This window comes from Fistularia commersonii, chromosome 2, assembly GCF_037954325.1.
Source record: "Fistularia commersonii isolate RoL2024-O1a breed Wild chromosome 2, RoL_Fcom_v1.0, whole genome shotgun sequence".
Lineage (NCBI taxonomy): Eukaryota > Metazoa > Chordata > Actinopteri > Syngnathiformes > Fistulariidae > Fistularia > Fistularia commersonii.
In genome coordinates, this window is record NC_141285.1 from 26,290,543 (window position 1) to 26,316,060 (window position 25,518).

The window sequence follows — 25,518 nt, forward strand, 5'->3', positions numbered from 1 at the left end:
AGCCAACTAGCAAGAAAGGAAGGCGCAGAAGCAGTCGGCGTCCAGAGAGTCATGTGACTTTGAGGAGGAAGAGGAGCGAGCCACAATAAATCTTTTTTTTTTTTTTTTTTTTTTTTTTTTTTTTTTTTTGAACCGACAAGTATTGAATTCAAAGTTTGATGATTAAAATTAATTATTCTGTAATAATTTTGTTAAAATATAATTTAATAATTCCTCATGCTAATTTTTTGGCTAAGTTGCAAATTTAACACGTTATTTTTAAAGCACTCTACTCGACACTCAAGAACGGCAAATTCCGCTTTATTTACACTTTCTTTTTCTACGGTCACTTATTGGTAATTTTCAACTTTTCAATGTTTTTAATGTTTATTACTGTGACTATGTCATGTCAGTTCCATATCTGACCACTAGGGGGCGCCAGAGCATCCCAATGTAATCTGGCCCCTCCCTGGGCGTGTGTGTGTGTGTGTGTGTGTGTGTTTGTGTGTGTGTGTGTGTGCACAAAGCATTCACTCATTTAACCCTCATCCATTCATGGTAATAGAAGATGAGCGAGCCTTTTTTGTTTTGTTTTGTTTTTTTTAACCAACAAGTATTGAATTCATAGTTTGAAGATTAAAATTAATAATTCTGTAATAATTTTGTTAAAATATAATTTAATAATTCCTCATGCTAATTTTTTGGCTAGGTTGCAAATTTAACACGTTTTTTTTTAAAGCACTCTACTCAAAATTCATAAACAACAAATTCCGCTTTATTTACACTTTCCTTTTCTACGATCACTTATTTGTAATTTTCAACTTTTCAATGATTTTAATGTTTATTAGTCACTATTATGTCAGTTCCATATCTGACCACTAGGGGGCGCCAGAGCACCCCAATGTAATCCGGCCCCTGTGGCCCCACCTCTCTGGCCCCTCCCCGGGTGTGTGTGTCCTCCAGGGGCCGTGTTCTCCCGCTTCATCCTCACCGGCGTGTGGAAGAACCTGATGGACGTCTTGTCTGCGCCGCTGACGGGCCGCATGGCGGGGAGCTCCAAGGGCCTGGCCTTCATCCTGGGGGCCGAGGGAGTGAAGGAGCAGAGCCAGAGGGAGCGAGACACCATCTGCCTCAGCCTGGACGGACTGCGCAAGGCAGCCGCCCTCAGCTGCGCCCTCGGTAGGTGGAGGAGCCTGGTGGGCCTCCTGGAGGAGCCTGGTGGGCCTCCTGGAGGAGCCTGGTGGGCCTCCTGGAGGAGCCTGGTGGGCCTCTTGGTGGAGCCTGGTGGGCCTCCTGGAGGAGCCTGGTGGGCCTCCTGGTGGAGCCTGGTGGGCCTTCGGGAGGAGCCTGGTGGGCCTCCTGGAGGAGCCTGGTGGGCCTCCTGGAGGAGCCTGGTGGGCCTCCTGGAGGAGCCTGGTGCTCCTTCGGGAGGAGCCTGGTGGGCCTCCTGGAGGAGCCTGGTGGTCCTCCTGGTGGAGCCTGGTGGGCCTTCTGGAGGAGCCTGGTGGTCCTCCTGGAGGAGCCTGGTGGGCCTTCTGGAGGCGCATTGTGGGCCTCCTGGAGGAGCCTGGTGGACCTTCTGGAGGAGCCTGGTGGACCTTCTGGAGGAGCCTGGTGGTCCTTCTGGAGGAGCCTGGTGGTCCTTCTGGAGGCGCCTTGTGGTCCTCCTGGGCAAGCCTGGTGGTCCACCTGGAGGAGTCTAAGTTTACATAGAAGGAGTCAGGTTCTTCCTGGTGGAGCCTGAATGTCTTCTTGCTGGAGCCTGATGGTCCTCCTGGAGGAGCCTGGTGGTCCTTCTGGAGGCGCATGGTGGGCCTCCTGAAGGAGCCTGGTGGTCCTCCTGGTGGAGCCTGATGGTCCTCCTGGAGGAGTCTAAGTTTACATAGAAGGAATCAGGTCCTTCCTGGAGGAGCCTGGTGGTCCTCCTGGTGGAGGCTGATGGTCCTCCTGGTGGAGGCTGATGGTCCTCCTGGTGGAGCCTTATGGCCTTCAAGGTGGAGTCTGATGGTCCTCCCGGATGGAGGCTGATGGTCCTTCTGGTGGAGCCTCTAGGTGGAGCCTGATGGCCCTCTTGTTGGAGTCTTGAAGTTTACTTACGAGGAGTCAGGTTCCTTTTTGAGGAGCCTGATGGTCCTCCTAGAGGCGCCTGATGGTCTTCGTGGTGGAGCCTGATGGCCCTCAAGGTGGAGCCTGATGGTCCTTCTGGTGGAGCCTGATGGTCTTCTTGGTGGAGCCTGATGGCCCTCCAGGTGGAGTCTTGAAGTTTACTCAGGAGTCAGGTTCCTTTTGGAGGAGCTTAATGTTCTCCCTGGAGGAGCCTTAAATTTGCTTGAAAGAAGCCAGATGGTCCTCCTGGAGGAGCCTGAGCTTCTTCCTGGAGGAGTTTGAGATTCACTGGAACTCCTCATTAAATAATCCAAGGTTCCTCCAGGAGCAATGTGAGGTTTCTCCTTTCTGAGCTTGCACTTCCCTCTGGAAGTCTGTTGTTCTTCCACCTGGAGTCTTAAACTTCCTCCTGGAGAAGCTCAAGACTCCCTCTGGAACAGGGGTGTCAAACATACAAGGGGTTCGACCGGGCCCGCAGGATAATTTGAAAGTGAAAAAATGTATAAAAGACAAGGATTTATTTTTTTTTAATTAAGTGCAATTCCAGAATTTTCCGCTAGGAGTCGCACTATTTTGGTCTGAGTAGACGACAATCCGCATCACTGAGACGGACCAATCAGCAGACGGTATCAATGCACCACCTGCTGCTTGTTATGACGTTGTTTCCACCCTGTTCTCCACCTCCCCGCTACGCCCTCATTAGCCAAAATGTCGATATCAAAATAGAGAAAAGTAGTTCAAGAGTGTCGAATTTTCAAAGAAAAATTGACTACGTCAACCTTTGTGCTTGGCGTGTTTGCAACAAGTTTTGGTATTTTAGGAATATAACATACGGCGCCGCTACGAGACTCATCAGAGCGAAAAATATGACAGCTTGTAAAGACGACTGAGATGAGATAAGATCGACCAATCGCTGGCGGGTCTGAGGAAACCGCGTCCACTTTCACCCATAGCCGAGAAATCAGTGACGCAGCGGTAAAAGCCAGCTAGCTAATTGCTCGCGATTATTTGCAATTTAAAGTTAAGTCACCAGCTTCACTACAAACGAGTATGATGGAATTCTACTGTTCATGCAACTCCATGCATTTTCAGTATGTATTGTATGTGTTTGCATGTTTCATGGATGAAGTTTACACATTTACAGGTGAATACTTTCTTCCTTACACATTTAATAGCACTCTTTTTAGTTTGTAAGGTGAAGGCAGGAATTCAATTTAGATTGTATATGCACATGTGGAAATGGTTTAAAAATCCGTTTCTTTATAAGTCTCATTTAATCTTAAAGTGCATTACTATATTTTTCAATACCAATTACTTGTTAAAGTTTTGTGCCTTTGTACGATCAGTGGGATCACATGATTGCAATTCATCCATGTGAATGATAAAAGTAAATTTCACTTTTGTCTAAGGAAATATGAGGTGTTTCATGAAATGTTTTGTTAAGGGATTGGTCATTAAATTCCAAGATTTTCTAATGTCCTTGTACTTCTTTACACCAAAACAGAGGAAAGACATGATATTTTGGTTATTTATTGTTGAATATGCTATTATTTTAATGGTCCGGCCCACTTGACATCTACCTAGTCCGCATGTGGCCGCCATGAGAAATGCTCTGGAAGAATCTTCACCTCCCTCAGGAGGGCGTGACGTTCCAGTTCATCCCGGAGGAGAATCTGAAGCTTCTGGTGTTTCCCTCTCCACTCAGGTGTGGCCGCCAACTGCGCCTCGGCGCTCGCCCAGATGGCGGCCGCCTCCTGCGTGCAGGAGGAGAAGGAGGAGAAGGACGCCACGGAAATGGGAGACGCCATCACGCAAGGTGCGGCGGGCGCCGTCCACCAACAACGCCTGCGACGGGAACAAACTCAGAAAGAGGGAAAGTACAGTAAATACTAAAATCAGTATTTTTACTCAGGGCTTTTGTCCTTTCAAGGGAAAATTAGCTTTTTTAGCGTTTTTTTTTATGTCAGAGAATATTTTCACGGATCTGCCTTTCAGCCGTGGCGGATAAATAAGTATAAATACATGAATATACTCGTTTTTTCTTGCTCCAAAAGCTTGTTTTTGAATGTAGGCGAAGCACCTGTCGCGATAAATCCATATTTTAAGAAGGTTAAACGCAGATGTCTTTTTCTTGCTTAAAGTAAATAAATAAGCGCTTGTGAATTGAAAGAGAGAATTGAATGACAACAAGAAATGCTAGAACTGGAAAGTAACAGATGGATGGAAATGCTTTATACCGTATTTTTCGCTCTATAAGGCGCACTTAAAATTGCATTTTCTCAAAAATCAGCCGAGCGCCTTATAATCCAGCGCGCCTTATTTATGAAATCTCATTGTGTTTACCGACCTCCGACCAATTTTCCGTGGCACACCGCGCTAACATCTGTCAAAATGTTATAAGTGTGACTTATACACACTTTCTCTTGTCAAAATCTTGTGGCAACTGGACTTGAATTTCTCCGCTTGAAGATGTTTCACCCCTCATCCGAGAGGCTTCTTCAGTTCTAATAACCCGTGGCGAGTTTCCCGATGTAACTATCAGGGTTTTGGGCGGGTCGAGGTTATGGCGGCTTGTTAGTTGATCGCCAGATCTTATAATATTCATTAGGATGAGACGCAGTACGTGTCTTGTGGCTTGCAAGTGTCGAATTTCTCCCATTTGCGTTTGCAGTGAAGCAGCGTGTGGAGCAGCGCCTGGAGCAGATCGCCCGTCCTCAGGGGGTTCGGCTCCACACCGCCCACGTCCTGTGCATGGACGCCATCCTGAACGTAGGCCTGGAGATGGGCAGCCACAACCACGACTGCTGGCCGCATGTCTTCAGGTAGACACACACACACACACAGGCATGTCAGTATATCACACACACATATATATAATGTGATTTAAGAAAAACATCAGTTTTTTTTTAAATTTTTTTTTAGTTGTTTTGCTTATGTGCCTGTTGTTGGCGCCCCCTAGTGGCCATGATGTGTTACTGCAGCGTCTTCAGGGCTTTTTTTAATTACAGAGATCCCTCGCTATAACGCGGTTTACTTTTCACGGTTTCGCTAATGTGTTCTGCATTCTGATTGGCTAAAAATTCACTCCGCTTCTTCTCTACCTGTGCGTCAATAACGTTGCAGTTTAATATGTACACGTATGTAAAACAGCTTGACAAATTTACATGACGTACGTGCAAATTCTCTCGCAATTTCGCGTTTCTCTAAAACCCATAATGTTGACAAAATGCTCCGGAGCGACAAAAGGGCCCAAAAGGCAGCGGAAGATGCTATCTATCGCAGATAAAGTTAAACTTCTCGACATGCTAAGGGAAGGTAAAAGCTATGCGGCTGTAGGTCGGCATTATGGAATGAATGAATCTTCCGTTCGTCCCATAAAGAAGGAAGAAAAAAACATAAGGACGACAGCAGCAATAAGATTTAATAAGGATGCAAAAAGGGTTGCAACTGTCCGCAATTTTTTTCATTATTATTTTTAATTTTCTCCCGTTTAATCCAATGACTCGGGTCGCGGTGGGCGGTGCTAATTTCCGCAATTTGAAGCCTTCTGTTCACATCGATGATTAAAATTATTATTTGACAGTACAGTACAGAAGTTATTTGTTGAAAAAAACATTTCTAAAGTGCAGTACTTTTATTTGTGAAACAAATGATTGAGCCTGTAAAATGGTTTGTTCTTTCTTTTCAATGTATAATAGAGTATTTAATTGTAAAAAAAAAAATAAAGGGTTCTACTTAACGGATTTTACCTATCACGGGTTCTTTTTGGAACATAACCCCTGCGAAAAACAAGGGTTTACTGTATATCAACACACACATGTATAAAATGTGATCTAAGAAAAAATCAGTTTGTTTGTTTATTTAGTTTTTTTTGCTTATGTGCCTATTGGTGGCGCCCCCTAGTGGCCACGATGTGTTACTGCAGCACATTCAGGGCTTTTTTTTTTTTTTTTTTTTCTTCTTTTTCTATTATTTTTTTTTTTCCAAACATTCATTAAAAAAAAAACAAAAACAGGAAAAGCCTGACTCCCCCCCTCCCCTCCCCGCAGGGTGACGGAGTACATCAGCTCTCTGGAGCACAGCCACTTCAGCGACGGCTCCTCCCAGACGTCCTCGCTGACCACCATCACCCAGCAGACGGGCGCCGTGGACATGGGCCTGGAGCTGAGCTGCGAGACGGGCCCCGAGACGCCGGAGCTGGGCCTGAGCCGGCCCGTCATCCAGCCGCTCTCCATCCAGGAACTGTTGCGGGAGAGCGGCCGCGGCGGCCGGGGCCTGGACCTGAAGGGCGGCGGCAGCCTGATGACGGGGCCCGGCGCCGCCAAAGTGGTTTGCACCCTGTCCACGCAGGCCGACAGGTGGGCTGATGCCGTCGCATCCGTTTAAATTACATTAACTTAGGCCAGGGGTCGGCATCATTTATTTTCCCCAGAGCGGCTTGGGAAGATAAATGATAAATATTGAATTGAAATATATTTCATCAGTGTTAATTCCTTTTTTTAACTTTTAGTTCAAAGTTGGAAGATTATTGTGATCTTGAAATGTTAAATAAAATTATATTTATTGTTTTTCGACGCTTAAAATAACGTCACACTCGCGGAAGTTGGTATACCCGCCAGCCGGTTTGCAGATGCTGTGCGCAGAAGTTCAGGAGCAGAAGTCCCATAAACCAGATAAAAGAAATATTTATGAAGATATTTTGCAAATATTTATTTTTTTATTGTTTACTGACACAGTGATTTTTTTTTTCCCGATTTATTTTTAAAATTCAGGTCAAGGCTCCGCGAAACGCTCTGAAAACTCAAAATGAGTTCATGACATAAATAAAATTTAATTTTCTCTGTAATACTTTGTGAATTTCAGAAGCAACACACTTATTTATACAAAGTGTAAAGGTAATAAAAAGCAATATATACAGCGGTACCTTTATTTTAGACGTCAAAAAGTAATTGCAGCTCCCAGTGTTTTCTTTTCCGAGGAAACCGGGTCCAAATGGCTCTTTGGGTGTTAAGGGTTGCCGACCCCTGGTTTAGGGGTACGAAGCGTCAGTGTTGCCATGGGAACCACAGAGGAGTTATCGGTGAAGAGCCTCCTGATCTACATTTTGCTAAAATGAATGCCTTGAATGGCATTAAAAAGCATTGATCCAAGGTCTGGAGGCATTAAAAATTTAAATAAACTTGATGTTATTATTATTATTCACAGTATATTTTGATTGGGCTTTATAAACATTTAATCATGATTGATCGCAAGAGTGTGAGGTTTTGATGACTGACAGGCAAAAACCTTTAATTTGCTTTAGCACGAATGTCCAAATACACATTAATAATCATACACATGGTTAAATCCCTGCGATTCTTTAGATTCATTGTCACCCAGAAGGTCATGCGTACATATCTGAATGTAATCCAAATGTAAATGATTGACATTTTTACAAATAAACTTACTTGCAGTCGGACACGAGCGTTCAATTTGTTAAAAGTGGCATTAAAAAGGATGATATTAAATGAGCCGATACCTGCGAAAACCCCTATCCGCGGTCCAAAACCAGCGAGCAGCTTCATTTAATACTCTAAAACTCTCTGAATGCAGAGCCTGTGATCGTCAACTGGACTGATCAGAAACAGAAACTGATATTTAATTTCAAAAACTCCTCAGAATTTGGTTTTAAAACGACCACTAGGTGGCAGCACTGAGCCGACCCGCTGCAGGCGTCCTCACAAGTAAAAAGCAAAACATGCGACGTGTGCGAATGAGTGCGAGCCAGCGGCGCCGCACGCTGCGCTTATTAAAGTTTTTTCCCCACTCAGCTAACACACACACACACACACACACACACATATGCAAGCCGCTGCAGTAAATATGTTGTGTGTGTTTATTCCAAGGATCATCTCTTATGTAACCAGATATCTGGGCTGCTTTTAGGAGCCAATCGAGAGGGGAAATAAATAAATATAAAACAAACTCCCCCTGATCTTTTGGAACAGATGGACCGAACACATTTACAAGGCCGACGCCGTTCCAGAAAAAAAAGAAAAAAAAAAAAAAATCCTAGTAAACACTCCTGTGGACGTGCCGTCCTCAAACCGCCGCCACACGGCTTTTCATGCCGCGGAAAAAACAAACAAACAAAAACTACTCCAAATCAAAAGCGTGTATTTGTTCCTAAGCTTGAGGTCATGTGTGTGTGTGTGTGTGTGTGTGTGTGTGTGTGTGTGTGTGTGTGTGTGTGTGTGTGTGTGTGTGTGTGTGTGTGTGTGTGTGTGTGTGTGTGTGTGTGTGTGTGTTCCAGGCTGTTTGAGGAAGCAGCAACTAAGCTGAACTTGGTGGGACTGGTTGGTTTCCTGCAGCAGCTCAGGAAGGCGTCTCAGTCGCAGCTGTTCGACTCGGTCACCGAGAGCGGGGACTACTCCCTGGCCATGCCGGGTACCAACACACACCTTCATCATGGGCACACACACACACACACACACACGCAAATGCATGCGCACAAAAACATGGGCGTAGACACACACGTTAAGGCAGACACAGGTGCACGCAAACCCACAGGAATACTGTCATACACAAAAAATATGGGCATGGACTAAAATGGGCAAACACACACACACACACACACACACACACACACACACACACACAAGCATTCAAACACATACATGTGAAGGCAGACAGGTACACACACACACACATGCAGACTTTTTGACACGCAAAGGCATGCGGTGACAGATACACACACACAAAGGCAGAAACAGGTGCACATGCAAACACACATGGAGACATGTGGACACACAGAGGTGTATGGACACACACACACACACATAGAAATGTACTGTACACGTGCAGACACACACAAACCGGGGCATAGACATCCACATGCGCAAACACACACACACACACACGTGAAGGCAGACACAGGTGCATGCAAACACACAGGAATACTGTCATACACAAAAACATGGGCATGGACAAAAATGGGCAAACACACACACAGGTACACACACACACACGTGCAGACTTTTTGACACACAAAGGCATACGGTGACCGATACACACACACACACACACAAAGGCAGAAACAGGTGCACATGCGAACACACATGGAGACATGTGGACACACAGAGGCGTATGGACACACATACACATAGAAATGTACAAGTGCACACACACACACACATACACACATGTGCAGGCGCACACACACAAACCCGGGCATAGACATCCACATGCAAACACACACACACATAAAAGCAGACACAGGTGTACACACATGCAGATATTTGGACACAGCCATATGGGAGGACACACACACACACACCCCAAAAATTAAATAATACTGAATTATATAAAATTATACTGAATATCAGATGACATTGAAGTATATTAAATTATACTGGATGATATTATATGACACAATATATATAAAATATTACAATACTACATCAAATTATATAAACAAACCAAAATGAATGAGAAGAAAGCTTTTGCTCTTAATTATTGCATATTTATTTTAAGACTCCCTTAAAGGAAGTTTAATTTATTTTATTTTTTTCTAAATTTTGTAAAATCTTCCTCAACACATTTAAATTATATCCACATAAATAATACAATGATATAATACAATAATACAGATAATACATTGAAAGAGAAGAAAGCTTTTGCTCTTAATTATTGCATATTTATTTTAAGACTCCCTTAAAGGAAGTTTGATTTAATTTTTTTTTTTCTAAATTTTGTAAAATCTTCCTTAACACATTTTACATTATCTCCACATAAATAATACAGTATAATACAGATAATACATCGAATGAGAAGAAAGCTTTTGCTCTTAATTATTGCATATTTATTTGAAGACTCCCTTAAAGGAAGTTTGATTTAATTTTTTTTTTTCTAAATTTTGTAAAATCTTCCTTAACACATTTAAATTATCTCCACATAAATAATACAGTATAATACAATAATATAATACAATCATACAGATAATACATTGAATGAGAAGAAAGCTTTTGCTCTTAATCATTGCATATTTATTTTAAAACTCCCTTAAAGGAAGTTTAATTTATTTATTTTTTTTTTCTACATTTTGTAAAATCTTCCTCAACACATTTAAATTATCTCCACATAAATAATACAGTATAATACAATAATATAATACAATCATACAGATAATACATTGAATGAGAAGAAAGCGTTTGCTCTTAATTATTGCATATTTATTTTAAGACTCCCTTAAAGGAAGTTTAATTTAATTTATTTTTTTTTTTCTGAATTTTGTAAAATCTTCCTTAACACATTTAAATTATCTCCACATAAATAATACAGTATAATACAATAATATAATACAATAATACAGATAATACATTGAAAGAGAAGAAAGCTTTTGCTCTTAATTATTGCATATTTATTGTAAGACTCCCTTAAAGGAAGTTTAATTTAATTTTTTTTTTTTTTTCTGAATTTTGTAAAATCTTCCTTAACACATTTCACACTATCTCCACATAAATAATACAGTATAATACAATAATATAATACAATAATACAGATAATACATTAGTAATAAGGAGGCCTGTTATTCCTCAAAAGAAAACCTTCCTCCATCTTTGCCTCCTCTGTGTTTGGACGTTTTTTTCCCGCTGATCTCCTCAGGCGAGGCCAAATCCACGCTGGAGCGCCGCAGCGCCCTGCACCTCTTCCGCCTGGGCGAGGCCATGCTGAGGATCGTCCGCAACAAGAGCCGACCGCTGCTGCACATGATGCGGGCGTGGAGCGTGGTGGCGCCCCACCTGGTGGAGGTAGGAGGGGTCACGAGAGGTCACGAGAGGTCACGAGGGGTCACGAGGGGTCACGAGGGGGTTCCATCTCCAACCGGCGAAACCGCCTGAAGTCCATCTCCCCGTCCAGGCGGCGTGTCACAAAGAGCGCCACGTGTCCCAGAAAGCCGTGTCCTTCATCCACGACGTCCTGACGGAGGTGCTGACCACCTGGGCCGAGCTCCCGCACTTCCACTTCAACGAAGCCCTCTTCAGACCCTTCGAGCACATCATGCAGCTGGAGCTCTGCGACGAGGACGTGCAGGACCAGGTGCCGCATCCCCGACGTCCCCGAAGATCTGAACCTTGATTTGAAACGCCTCCTCCCTTTGGCAGGTGGTCACCTCCATCGGGGAGCTGGTGGAGATGTGCTCCCCGCAGATCCTCTCCGGGTGGAGGCCGCTCTTCAGCGCCCTGAGGACCGTGCACGGCGGGAAGACCGACACCAAGGGCTACCTGCTGGGCGAGTACTCCATGGGTGCGTGCACGCGCCCGACGCCGCGTCCGTCTTCACCTCCTGGCTTCATGGTCCACCTTCTTCTCCTCCTCCGCTGCAGGTAAATCCCAGGCGCCGGTGTTTGACGTCTTCGAGGCCTTCATCAACACCGACAACATTCAGGTGTTCGCCAACGCCGCCACCGACTACATCATGTGTCTGATGAAGTTCGTCAAGGGCTTAGGTTGGTTGGTACCTCCTCAACGGGTTCTCTCCATGTTCTCCATGTTCTCCTCCATGTTGTCCTCCACGGGTTCCGCACAGGTTTTCCTGCCTAGGTTCTCATCATGTTGTCCTCTCCATGTTTTCCATGTTCTCCTTCTCAGGTTCTCTCCAGGTTTTCCATCCTTGGTTCTGTACATGTTCTTCTTCCCAGGTTCTCAATGTTCACCATGTTCTCCAACCTGGGTTCTCTCCATGTTCTCCTCCATGTTGTCCTCCATGGGTTCCTCCCGGGTTTTCCTGCCTAGGTTTTCATCATGTTGTCCTCTCCATGTTTTCCATGTTCTCCTTCCCAGGTTCTCTGAGTGGGTTCCCCATTTTCCGACCTGAGTTCTCTCCATGTTCTCCAACCTGGGTTCTCTCCATGCTCTTCTACATAGGTTCTCTCCATGTTCTCCTCCATGGGTTCCTTCTGGGTTTCCCTGCCTAGGTTCTCATCATGTTGTCCTCTCCATGTTTTCCATGTTCTCCTTCTCAGGTTCTCTCCAGGTTTTCCATCCTTGGTTCTGTACATGTTCTTCTTCCCAGGTTCTCAATGTTCACCATGTTCTCCAGTCTGGGTTCTCTCCATGTTCTCCTGCCCAAGTTCCCCATGTTCACCATGTTCCCCTGCTTGGTTCTCTGAGTGGGTTCCCCATGTTCCGACCTGAGTTCTCTCCATGTTCTCCTCCCTGGGTTCCCTCAAGGTTCTCCGTCTTCCTCCCACGCTCCGAAAACAGCCAGCAGATTCATTGACGATTCAAGGTGTCACCGAGAGGGTGATTGGTCACCTGTCTTGTGATTGACAGGTGACTTGTCTGGGTTAAGCCCCGCCCCCTGCCCAATGAGCGCTGGGATTGGCTGCAACCCTGACTACATAATTTGTAGTGTAGTACTAACATGAACTTCTATCTCATGGTTGCAAAAAGTACTGCAACTACTAATAGTACTGCTAGCGCTACTACCACTACTGTTACTATGACTGGCGACTGCTGCTCCTAGTACTATTTCTACTATTACTACAGTTCATAGTACCACTACATAACCACCTCCTCCTGCCTCTACTTCAACAGGTCATACAAATACTACGACTATGGCTGCCATGGAGGAGAGTATTTGCTAAGGGGGGGGGCAGGTGACGCGGTAAAAGCTTCGGCGGCCATGTTTGTAGTTCTTGTTTTGTTCCACGCTAAGGCGGCGCCGCCTGTCTCGCAGGGGAGGTGGACTACAAAGAGTACTACTACTATTACTGTTAGCACTTCCACTACTACCACTTCTATCACTATGACCAGCTACTCCTGCTCCTAGTACTACTTCCACAGTTACTACAGTTCATAGTACTACTACTTAACCACCTTCTTGTCCTGCTCTTACTTGTGCTTCAACAGGTCATACAACTACTACGACTATGGTTGTAGTATTTGTTAGCCAGGTGAGGCGGTAAAAGGTTCGGCGGCCATGTTTGTAGTTCTTGTTTTGTTCCACGCTAAGGCGGCGCCGCCTGTCTTGCAGGGGAGGTGGACTACAAAGAGTACTACTACTATTACTGTTAGCACTTCCACTACTACCACTTCTATCACTATGACCAGCTACTCCTGCTCCTAGTACTACTTCCACAGTTACTACAGTTCATAGTACTACTACTTAACCACCTTCTTGTCCTGCTCTTACTTGTGCTTCAACAGGTCATACAACTACTACGACTATGGTTGTAGTATTTGTTAGCCAGGTGGTGCGGTAAAAGGTTCGGCGGCCATGTTTGTAGTTCTTGTTTTGTTCCACGCTAAGGCGGCGCCGCCTGTCTCGCAGGGGAGGTGGACTACAAGGAGATCGGCGACTGCGTGCACGCCTCCGGCTGCAGCTCCACCGACCTCTGCCTCCCGGCGCTGGACTACCTGCGCCGGTGTTCCCAGGTAAACCCTCGCCGCCGCCGCCGGCAACCTCGCCACCCTGCAAAACGGAGTAAATCCAAAGCGGCTCCTCTCCTCGCAGCTGCTGGCCAAGATTTACAAGATGCCGTCCAAGCCGGTGTTCCTCGGCGCCCGGCTCGCCAGCCTTCCCATGAGGTCGCAGGAGCGCTCCGTCAGCAGCGAGGACGGCATGGACTGCGTCCTGCAGGAGTTCGACGACGACACAGGTGGCCTCCGGCCGCCGCGACGACTTCTTTTTGTTTTGTTTTTTAACGTCAATGACGGCCTCGTCCCCCCCTCCCGCAGGTCTGATCCAGGTGTGGATCCTGCTGCTGGAGCAGCTGACGGCGGCCGTGTCCAACTGCCCGCGGCAGCACCAGCCCCCGACCCTGGAGCTGCTCTTCGCCCTGCTGCGGGAAGTCACCGCCGTGCCAGGTGACGCCCAAACGGGAAGCTTCGAGTTACTTTCTGAGATACGAGGCCATATCCAGCTAGCTAGTGGCTAGCTAGCGCCTCCTGCTGCTAGCTAGTGGCTAGCTAGCGCCTCCTGCTGCTAGCTAGTGGCTAGCTTGCGCCTCCTGCTGCTAGCTAGTGGCTAGCAAGCGCCTCCTGCTGCTAGCTAGTGGCTAGCTAGCGCCTCCTGCTGCTAGCTAGCCAAGTCAGGGAAAACACGAGTGAGTAATGAGGCATTCGGACCCGATTCCCCACAGGAAGGAAGACACACAACCCTCTTGAAATTTAAAATGAATTAACACAGCATATAACGTTTATATACGCTGCTCAAAAAAATAAAGGGAACACTTAAAAAAACACATCCTAGATCTAAATGAATGAAATATTCTTATGAAATACTTTGCTCTTTACACAGTTGAATGTGCTGACAACAAAATCACACAAAAATGATCGATGGAAATCAATTGTATCAACCCATGGAGGTCTGGATTAGGAATCACACTCAAAATTAAAGTGTAAAAACAAACTCCAGGCTGATCCAACTTTGATGTAATGTCCTTAAAACAAGTCAAAATGAATCTGTGTTGCTTCCTGAGTGGACACTATGATTTCACACAAGTGTGATTGACTTGGAGTTACATTGTGTTGTTCAAGTGTTCCCTTTATTTTTTGGAGCAGTATATATATTTATATATATTGCTTTTATGCTATGTATTCAAATGCACCGCGGACAGCAAATTTGGAATTCCACAAAACAGGGGAACGCGTTTCTACACTGTGTGTGTTACAAACGCTGTGAATGTCTAAACAAATCGCAGAGGAAATGAAATGACATTTCTGCACGCGACAAAACATTTTGAATTCCGAATAAAAAGACGTGTGGTTGAAGATTACTTTTCAGAAAAATGCTCTTTATTTGAGTCGTCCTTGTATTTCACATAAAAAGCCCAACTTAATCAACCTTTTCCTGGCGCTTGCGCTCGTTTATTAAGAGCGACAAAACTATTTTAACACGATTTATTTTAGATGTTACAAGATCACCATAATCTCAAAAATTAACAAATTTAAAAAGATACTAATTATTATTTAAATACTCAATTATTATCATTCGTCGGATTTAAAAACGGGTTTGGAACGGATCATTTCAATCGGGAAATTTAATTTAATTTCAGCTCGTAAGTCAAGGTATTCCTGGATTAGCAGATTTTATTACCGCCATCGGCAAAAAATAAATCACCATATCTAATCTGTCTAACCTTCCTCCCCTCAGGCCCCGGGTTCGCCATCTTCTCCGTCATCCAGCTCCTGCTGCCCGTCATGTCGCTGTGGCTGCAGCGTAGCCATGGCGACCACTCCTACTGGGACGTGGCGGCGGCCAATTTCAAGCACGCCATCGGCCTGTGCTGCGAGCTGGTGGTGGAGCACGTCAACAGCTTCATCCACTCAGGTGGGGGGGCCTTGGTGTGGAACTTATAAAATGACACATTTTACGAGGTTTGTGCTTGTGCATGCGATGTGCACACACACACACACACACACACACACACCTCCCTTCACTACTTCTGCAGACATCGGCTACGAGTCGTTGATCAACCTGATGCTGAAGGACCTGTTCAAGCTGCTGGTGGCCTGTGTGTCCGAACCGGCGGAGACCATCTCCAGGGTGGGCTGCTCCTGCATCAGGTGACACACACACACACCATAACCCCACTAACACACATCCGGGCTTGTTTATCTCGACCCTGGCCACGTTAGCTTAGCTGGCTAGCTTGCAGATTGCTACTAGCATTAGCGGCCGTGTGGTCCGTTTGTGTCACAGTGTTTTGTGTTTTCATCTTTTAAAATTGGATTTTTATTTGTATGACAAGCGCGCCGCGAATAAAGCCTCAATGGAAAGTTAGCGCGACGTCTCGGGAAGTGCCGTATAATTCCCGTGAGAGGTATCGTCATGGCAACGGTGCACGCGACAATCAAGCGGGAAACGACGACATGTCGACTTTTCCGTCGCAGGTACGTGCTGGTGACGGTGGGGCCGGTGTTCACGGAGGAGATGTGGCGTTTGGCCTGCTGCGCTCTGCAGAACGCCTTCTCCGCCACGCTGGAGCCGGTGAAGGTGCGCGCACACACACACACACACACACACACACACTAGCAAGCAACACTTGAGGATGCAAACAATCAAGAGGAGGTGGGAAAAAGTGGGGGGGGGAGAACTAGGTTCACATTGAGAGACAAACACACACACACACACACACACACACACACACGCATTGATGCACATAATCCCGCCGCTGCTTCCCGAGGCCCTGAAATGAATCTAAAAGCTACTGCCGTTGATTCTGTCAACATCCTGACGCTCCGCATTAAGCTCAGTAACCCCGAGTAACCTCACACACACACACACACGACTCTTCCACTCGTATCCGTTACACCTTTATTTTTATCCGTTACACTAATTGAATCGGGTGTGTGTGTGTGGGGGGGGTAAATAAATAATCTGCCTCTTTAAAGTATGTTTGCTGTATTTAAGCCCCGGCTATGTCTAATTCCTGCAGCCCAAGTCGCGTCGTGGACGCTCTCTCCCTCCTCCGTGACTTCCCCACGGTCCGATCGGGATTTTTTCGGGACACCGACCGACGTCTCACAAAAACAAACAAAAAAGTGTGTTATCATCGCGATCCTTCAGTCTTTTGAAATGGGAATCTGCGGGGGAGGGGGTTCACACCGAAAGCAAAAGTCGAGAGGTTTGACGAATTTTTTGGTGTTTGTGTGCCGCGACATGACTCCTCCCGCTGCCTGGCGGAGGATTGCTGCGCACATCTGCGGGAATCACACCCCTCAGTGTGTGTGTGTGTGTGTGTGTGTGTGTGTGCGTGAGTCGTGCCGTGCTCAGCGGAGGTGATACAACAGGGACATTTGATCCGTGGATGTTGTGTGTCAGCTGCCCGACTGGCTGCAGCTAAGAAGCTTTACAGCTTAAGGCTACATCTGTGTGTGTGTGTGTGTGTGTGTGTGTGTGTAACGTGTTTCAGAGATGATGACGACGATGAAGATAAAGATGATGATGATGATGATCTTTCTGCCGCAGAGAGATTTTACTCATTTGTTTCCAGAAAACATGATTTGGCTGACTTTTGCTCTTTTGCAGCATTTCATTTATTTGTGATCCAGCAGGTGTTAGCATTAGCGTGCTAGCTGTAATGGCGCTAACAGCTAGCACGCTCTCAAACGCAACCCGAAACAGAGAAAAACAACCTTAAAAACCAGGACACAACAATACGATAGCAGCATCTGTAGGTTAGAGATGTGACAGAAAAAATATTTTTTTAAAAATATAAATGAAGAATAAATAGATAAATATGTAGTAGGTAAAAAATAGCAAGTAAAAAAGCATGTGGGGGATATTATTGCGCCGCACTGTATTGGTTCAAGTGCTGAATTTAGCGCTATTAGCGCTCCGAAGTAAAAACTATTTTTCAATCTGTTTGTTTTTGCCTAAACCGCCTGTTCGACGGCAACAGTTGGAGTAGGTGTGTTATAGATGTGTACTAACACATAAAAACACCAAAATTTGAAAAGTAGAACGCTGATTGCAATGGACAGAACTTCCCCATCTCTCCCGTCTTCCTGCCAACGTGTGTGATTTTTATTTATTTCACATTCGTTCCATTTTATGCTTTAAGAATTGGAGTTGAACTGTTTCTACCTGATTTTATTCTATTCTTTATTTTATTTAAAGAACGCCGCCTGCCTCCGTCCAACTTAGGATTTACTCGGTCGCATGAGAAAGAGGCGGGGGGTGACAGGCAACGAAACAAAACCATGTCGCCGCTTATCTTGAATTCGCCCATGAATCTCCCGGGGCTTAAAAAAACCGCTGGGAAATAATGGCAGCGTTTGCATTGATTGACAAGCCATAATGTTGTTTATGTAACGGTTTTTGTCCACGGCGTTATTTGTTTTACGCGGGTCTTAACGCTTATATATTCTTTATGTAAGAGCTGGGAAAACTTTTAATATTCCGGCGCTCTGGTTCATTCATTCATTCTCTTGCATTGAATATCCCCCCCGTTTTAAACCTCCCCAGACAAATGGAGGGCTTTTAAAGATTTAACCAACGTCGGCCCTTTAAACCCCTTCACGCTGTAATAACAAGGAACAGCTCTCATTATATGGCACGTGAATGAGAGGGTGAATGGTTGCATGTTTATACGATGTTGGGTGAATGAGTGAACGCTTCGTCTGAATGTGGCCCTGTGATTGGTCCGTTGTGAGCCCCGCCTCCCGCCCGGTGACAGCTGGGATTGGCTCAAGCTCCCCTCTTTTCCCTTCGGGGTCTCCACATTTAAGCAACCTTCTCCATCTAACCCTATTTTCTGTATCGTCCCCTCTTACATCAACTAACTTCATATCCTCTCTCGCTTCGTCCATGACCATGACCTAACCATCTCTGACCTTCTCTCCAAAACATCTACCATGTGCCGTCCCTCTGATGGACTCATTCCTGATCCTATCCATCCTGGTCACTCCAAAAGAGAACCTCAGCATCTTCATATCTGCGACCTCCAGCTCTGCCTCCTGTCTTTTGGTCATTGTAACTTGTTTCGAGGCCATACAACAACATCACTTGCCTCACCGTTGCCGTGTCCACGTTTTATTCTGGCTGATAGTCTTCTATCTCATTGTACCCCTGACACTTTTCTGCGACTAACCTTCATTCCTGTCCTTTCCAGAGCATACCTCCACCTCTCAAGATTTCCCTCAACCCGTTCCCTGCTCTCACTATCGATCACAATGTCATCTGCAAACATCACGGTTTCTGTCAGCCTGTCCATCACCACTGCAAACAAGAAGGGGCTCAGAGCTGATCCCCGATGGGAGTCTCACCTCCAATTTAAATTTTTCTGTTTGCCTTACAGCACACCTCACCACTGTCTCACAGCCAGCATACATGTCCTGCACCAGTCTAACATACTTCTCTGCCACTCAAGAGTTCCGAATACAATACTAGAGTTCCTCTCTTGGCACCATGTTATATGCTTTTCTAGGTCAGCACCCTGCATGCTGTTTATATATTTTTTTATTTTATTATTTTCATTTATCTATTTGTTTTTTTTGTTGTTCACAATTTGATGCTGCTACCCCATGTGCCCCCCAATTGGGCACATCGCTCTAACCCTAACCTGTACCGTTTATATATGCAAGTTAGCATAAAAACGCAGTCTTATTTCTGTTGCGGAATTTTACCATAGCAGTATCTTCCGGATGCTCGTCTGACACGCACCCATACATGGGTGGGTATGGTTAATGTCGTGACCTTTTTGATCGTAATGAGAGAAAAAAGGATAATAATCAAAATGCGCATTAAATCCCGACGCTTGGCGTCACGGCATACAGCTCAGCGTCTAAACAGAAACATGTCGCTTATGCTTTTAGACACATTAACACACGGCCTTTAACCTGCTTTACGGTAAAGCCTTTTTTTCCCCTCCATATGCAAAACGCCGACTCTATCCGATGCGCGTCACAGCTGGAGGCCTGTCGTAATTACGCTAAATACAATTAATACAATAAATAAAATGCACTGATTTGAAACAGCCCAGATTTTAAAACCTTGTTCCAATTATTTGAGAGAACCGGCTATTTCTTTATCAACGCCCGAGCCGTATTTTTACGTATGATAAAAATAATACATTCTGTCACATTTCTTTGTTTTGGCAGAACCTCCTGGCCTGCTTCCACAGCGGCTCCGACAGCTTCTCCGGCGACGCCTGCGAGGTGAAGGTGGCGGCGCCGACCCATTCGCCAGCAGCCGAGGCGGAGTACTGGAGGATCAAGGCCATGGCCCAGCAGGTCGGTGGCGCTCGCACGCTCTGTACTGGCGCTACTAACAACCCCTGAGGTATCTGAAGTACTCGAGATGCAGGATATGGAAGCCTGGGGTTCTCCGTCTTGCCCCCGTCATCCAAAAGCTGCAGCAGGTTCCTTGAAGACTCAGCTCCCTTAGCAGGTAGTTGTACCCTTTGCCCAAGAGCAGTTGTCTACAGGTGGTGCACAACCGTCACCGGGTGTTTCGGCCCTCAACCGCAACACCCTTCAGTTGGTGGGTCGAGTTGTCCAGAGTTGTGAATGGTTGGATGCCTGTGATTGACAGGTGACTCATGGGAGTTAAACCCTGCCTCTCGCCCCGGTGATAGCCGCCATTGGCTGCCGATGAAGGCGGTCCCCTTTCTGAGGTCGTGTTCCCTGCTAGCGATGCCTGCTAACCATCCCCTTCACACCCCAGGTCTTTATGTTGGACACCCAGTGCTCGCCGAAGACCCCTAACAACAAGGACGGCTTCGAGCACGCTCAGTCCTGCGTTCTGATCATAGAGCTGCCATCTGACCAGCAGTCCAACGGGCACACGCAAAAGAGGTAGATACACACCAACGCTCCGTGAGTCATTTTCCATTTGACTCACCAAATTTACTAATGCCGTCGTCTGTCTCTCTGCTGCTGGGGTTGTAGGAAACTAGGGTAAGACTCTATCGCCGCATGACAACGGCCGGCGTTAGCATCCCGGGCTAACTCAACGATGACGGTGGCTTTGACATTTTGATTTTTTTCACGGTGCCTCCTGACGCCTCTCATTTTTTCCCCCCGAAAACCAAAACAAAGCCCCAGAGTCGAGTTAGCCAATTTAGCAGGATGCTAAAACATTGCATGCTGGAGGTGGTGTGGGGATGGGTGATAGTTTTTACATTTCAACGCACGCATTTTTTGATTTTTTTTTTTTTTTTTTTTAAACGGACACTCCCACATGATGTAAAATATTTTTTCCATTTATTCACCAAAATACTTTTCTTTCTGTTTGGCATGTTTACCTGAACACTCTTCCGGCGGGTACCCGCCGCTCATCACTAATCCATTTGTAATTGTTTATTCATCGACTGAAACCCAGTGATCTGCGGCATCTGTGAACAACAGCATGGCCTAGAAAGTGTAAAGATGCAGTATTTGCTTTGAGAATGCTAATGCTAGGGAGCCGCATTGCACTTTTGTAGTCTTAGAAAAGGCATACAAGTGAGGAACTCTGGTAATGTAAAAGGAAGTCTGGAGTGGCAGAGATGTATGTTGAACTGGTGCAAGACATGTATGCTAGCTTTGAGACCGTGGTGAGGTGTGCGCTAGGTGTAACAGAGGTTCAAGGTGGAGGTAGGACTACCTCAGGGATCAGCAGATGACATTTTGATCTGTAGGGAGAGCTCAGGGTACAGGTTGAGGAAAATCTAGAAAGGTGGAGGTATGCTCTGGAAAGGAGAGGGGTGAAGGTTAGTCGCAGCAAAACAGAATATATGTGTGTGAATGAGAGGAACCCGAGTGGAACGCTGAGGCTACAGGGAGTGGAGATCATGAAATTAAAATGACCAAAAGACCGGAACTAGAGGTTGCAGTGATGAAGACGCTGAGGTTCTCTTTGGGAGTGACCAGGATGGATAGGATCAGGAATGAGTCCATCAGAGGTACAGCACATGGTAGGTGTTTTGGAGAGAAGGTCAGAGAAGCCAGACTGAGATGGTTGGGTCATGTACAGGGGAGGGGCAGTGAATATATTTGTGGACGGATGCTGGAATTGGAGGTCTAGAGGAAGACCAAAGAGAGGATTTATGGATGTAGTGAGAGAGAGGATATGAAGGTAGTTGGTGTGAGAGAGGAGGATACAGAGGATAGGGGTAGCTGGAGAGGGTTGATTCTCTGTGGTGACCCCTGAAGGGAAAAGCCGAAAGGAAAAGAAGAATTTGTCGCAAGGGTGCAGGACATGTATGACTGAGACAAAGTGATGACTGAGATGGTTTGGACACAAACACTCCTCTGTTCATGTCCAAACCATGGTGAAGATTTGGGCAGAAAGTTGCTGAAGGTGGGAGCTGCCAGGCAGGAGGTCTAGAGGAAGACCAAAGAGAAGATTTATGGATGTAGTGAGAGAGGATATAAGGTTTGTGGGTGTGAGAGAGGAGGATCCAGACAATAGGGTTAGATGGAGAAGGTTGATCTGCTGTGGCGACCCCTGAAGGGAAAAGCCAAAAGGAGAAGAAGAAGAAGAAGATCGGTTTCTGACTTTACTGTCCTGATGACAGAATCCCATTCCGGACCATCGTGGTGAGCCTGCTGTCCCACCAGGTTCTGCTCCAGAACCTCTACGACATCCTGCTGGAAGAGTTTGTCAAGCAGCCCGAGGGCCACGAAAGGGTCACACCCGTGACCTCCGACCCCAGCCGGCCCACGGCGGGCTTTCTGCGCTACATCTCCATGACCAATCTAGCCATTATTCTGGACCTGCTGCTGGACTCTTACAGGTCTGTAGAAGGCGGGTCGGTCCGTATGCGGACCTCCAGGGGAAGTCGAGCGAAATGTAAGCAACGGTCGCCGCGTTCCGACCTCCATATCGCGTCTTCTCCCGCAGGACGGCTCGGGACTTCGACACTCGCCCGGGCCTGAAGTACCTGCTGATGAAGGTGTCGGGGGTCTGCGGCGCCGCCAACCTGTACCGTCAGTCCGCCATGAGCTTCAACCTGTACTTCCAGGCGCTGCTCTGCGCTACTCTGAGTCAGTCGGACACCATGACGGCGCAGCAGGTGGCGCCCGTTTTCCATATTTCAGAACGGCTAGCGGTCTGTTCAATGAAAAGATTGTTAAGAAATTAAGATCTCCAGATGTAATGGCTTCAGTGATGCTAATGTTAGCATTAGCTGGTAAGACGGTCACGTAAGACTGGTCACTCCCAAAAAAACAAAAACTGTGCAATACTTCATTTCACTGTGCAATATTCAGAACTGTGCAATATTTCATTTCATAACAGCTACACTACAATTTTTCCTTTTATCATACTTTTATCATACTATTGTGCACTCCTTACCTCACTTGTTACTAAGACACTTTATAGTTTTATCACTTGTTTACTAAGACACTTTAAAGTTTCACTGAGACACTTTATAGTTTATTCTTATTTCTAATTCTGCCTTTTTCTTTTTATTATTTATGACTGTTATATTTTCTGTAACTCTGGCACAACAATTTCCTAATAAAGTTGTTCTTATCTTATCTTATCTTATTATCCTCTTCGCTCAGGTGAAGAGAATCTTGTACGAGGAAGAGGAGGGGAGCTCCGACTCTTCTCACCCGGGTTCGGCCTCCTCCGAGGACGAAGACATTTTTGAAGAAACGGCACAGGTGGGAAGAAAATCCCTAGTTTGTTTGGTTCACTCTCCAGACGCATAAACTAAACTTAAAAACAAAGATTCACAACACTTGATCCGGGTCAGTCCTCCTCCGGGAACGGGGAGGCGAGGGATTCCGCCCGGTGTGGTAAATTCGAAAATCTATCCGCCCGACAGGTCAGCCCGCCACGCGGCCGCGAAAAGCGCCACCAGTGGCGAGCTCCCATCCCGTCGCTGAGCGTGCAGCCCCTGGGCAGCGCCGACTGGGCCTGGCTGGTGAAGCGGCTGTACAAGCTGTGCATGGATCTGTGCAACAGCTACATCCAGATGCACCGCGATCTGGAAAGCTCTCTGGAGGAGACGCAGCTGCTGAGAGGAGCCGGGGGAGGAAGCGTCGGAGGAGGAGGAGGAGGAGGGGACCACATCTTCTTCCTTCCCCTCTTCCCGTCCGAGAACTCCACGCCGACGTCGGCCGGCGGGTTCTCAGCGAGGGGAACCCCGTCGGAGGAAGGCGCGTCCAAGTGCCAGGCGACGGACGCGAGCGCGGCATCGCCAGGAGACACGCCAACACCGAGTCCGGGATACAGGTCCCCCTTCACCTTGTGATTATCCGCTTAAGATACCTCTTCCCTCTTAGTGCTTCCTGTGTCAAAACTTTCCCTCCAGTTGACAAACTCCAGCAAACATCTACGGGGCAAATGATAACCACCAGATGCTAATTGCATGCTAGCGTTAATAGCCACATCCGTATAGCCCAGGGGTCGGCAACCCTTAACACCCAAAGAGCCGTTCGGACCCGGTTTCCTCGGAAAAGAAAACACCGGGAGCCGCGATTACTTTTTGACGTCTAAAATAAAGGTACCGCTGTATGTATTGCTTTTTATTACCTTTACACTTTGTATAAACAAGTGTGTCGTGCGTTGCTTCTGACATTCACAAAGTATTACGGAGAAAATTAAATTGTATTTATGTAATGAACTCATCGGAGCGTGTAGCCGAGCCTTGACCTGAATTTTAGAAATAAATCGGGACAAAAATCACTGTGTCAGTAAACAATAAAAAATAAATATTTGCAAAATATCTTCATAAATATGTATTTTACCTGGTTTATGGGACTTCTGCTCCTGAACTTCTGCGCACAGCACCGGCACCGGCCGGCGGGTATACCGGCTTCCGCCAGTGTGACGTTATTTTGAGCGGCGAAAAATAATAATTTTAATATTTCAAGATCACAATAATCTTCCAACTTAGAACTAAAAGTCAAAAAAAAAAATGAATGAACCCAAATGAAATATACTTCAATTAAATATTTACCATTTATTTTCCCAAGCCACTCGGAGCCGCAGTGTAAAGAAAGAGTAAAGATGAAGGTGTTGTCCTAACCGTATCGTTTACATTTCTGCTGTACCTTTCAAATGCTTCCTGTCTTGGTACAGCTGCACAGGAAGTCTGCCCCACCACTTCCGTACCGGGGGCGAGAGGAGAGACTCCACCGTGGCCTCCAGTTCGGTGGGCGGCGCCCCCGTCAGCGTCGGGCCGGGTCGGAGGAAGGAATGGTGGGAGAGCGCCGGCAACAAACTGTACACCATCGCCACGGACAAAACCATCAGCAAGCTGATGATGGAGTACAAGCGCAGGAAACAGCAGCAGCAGCAGCCGCAGCAGGGCCATGTCAACCTCTTCATGAAGGAGCAGGGCCGGGCGGCGAGCGCAGGGGCCGCCGCCGCCGCCGACCGGAGGGGCCCGGCCGACCCGCAGAGGCCCCCGCAGAGGCCGCAGCAGCTGGTGGACCAGCAGGGGCCGCCGCTGAGGCACTCGGTCAGCGCCGGGCCGGAGATACTGAGGCAGGAGAAGAGGTCGCGATCGGGATCGACCATCAGCTCCCACAGCATCTCCCTGAGGGACTCAGAGGCTCAGATCCAGGTACCTGCCGGTAGACTGTCAGAGTCCTATCTGATCTGCGTTCTCAACGTACTTCTTACTTTACTTTCGGCTGCTCCCTTCAGGGATCTCCACGACAAACCCATGATACTGGCCCGTGATACTTCGAACCCCCCGTCTTCTTTATCTCCACTCCCTGGAGACTCACTTTTGCACTTGGGTCCCTCTCTTGTCACAGCTAACATTCATCCCTGTCCTTTCAAGGCCAAACCTCCACCTCTGTAATTCCCCCCATCCGCTCTGCGCTCTTACCACACATCACAATGTCGTCTGCAAACATCGTACTCCATGTCCAGCCCCCATCTGTCAGGCTGTTCATCCCCAGAGCAAACAAGAAGGGGCTCACTCAGAGATGATCCCTGATGTACCTTCACCCTGCACTCCTTGATCCCACTCACGTCCCAACACACCACTTGCTTGAAACT

At 46.6% G+C, this 25,518-nt stretch overlaps 1 protein-coding gene across 2 annotated transcripts in view; it reads left to right on the forward strand.

Moving 5' to 3' along the window:
• arfgef3 (ARFGEF family member 3) overlaps positions 1-25,518 on the forward strand; it is a 58,719-nt gene that overhangs the window by 29,591 nt on the left and 3,610 nt on the right. Inside the window, exons 20-41 of one of the 2 annotated variants that reach the window (XM_086174981.1) lie at positions 943-1,158; positions 3,791-3,901; positions 4,757-4,907; positions 6,135-6,443; positions 8,378-8,511; positions 10,729-10,874; positions 10,984-11,163; positions 11,229-11,370; positions 11,450-11,572; positions 13,399-13,502; positions 13,582-13,726; positions 13,806-13,934; positions 15,223-15,399; positions 15,521-15,635; positions 15,963-16,065; positions 19,674-19,805; positions 20,239-20,369; positions 22,073-22,291; positions 22,399-22,570; positions 23,064-23,165; positions 23,330-23,754; positions 24,589-25,075. In XM_086174981.1, coding sequence (XP_086031107.1) covers positions 943-1,158; positions 3,791-3,901; positions 4,757-4,907; positions 6,135-6,443; positions 8,378-8,511; positions 10,729-10,874; positions 10,984-11,163; positions 11,229-11,370; positions 11,450-11,572; positions 13,399-13,502; positions 13,582-13,726; positions 13,806-13,934; positions 15,223-15,399; positions 15,521-15,635; positions 15,963-16,065; positions 19,674-19,805; positions 20,239-20,369; positions 22,073-22,291; positions 22,399-22,570; positions 23,064-23,165; positions 23,330-23,754; positions 24,589-25,075 — 3,953 coding nt within the window. The remainder of the gene's footprint in view (positions 1-942; positions 1,159-3,790; positions 3,902-4,756; positions 4,908-6,134; positions 6,444-8,377; positions 8,512-10,728; positions 10,875-10,983; positions 11,164-11,228; positions 11,371-11,449; positions 11,573-13,398; positions 13,503-13,581; positions 13,727-13,805; positions 13,935-15,222; positions 15,400-15,520; positions 15,636-15,962; positions 16,066-19,673; positions 19,806-20,238; positions 20,370-22,072; positions 22,292-22,398; positions 22,571-23,063; positions 23,166-23,329; positions 23,755-24,588; positions 25,076-25,518) is intronic. The other variant, XM_086174991.1, reaches the window with a different exon arrangement.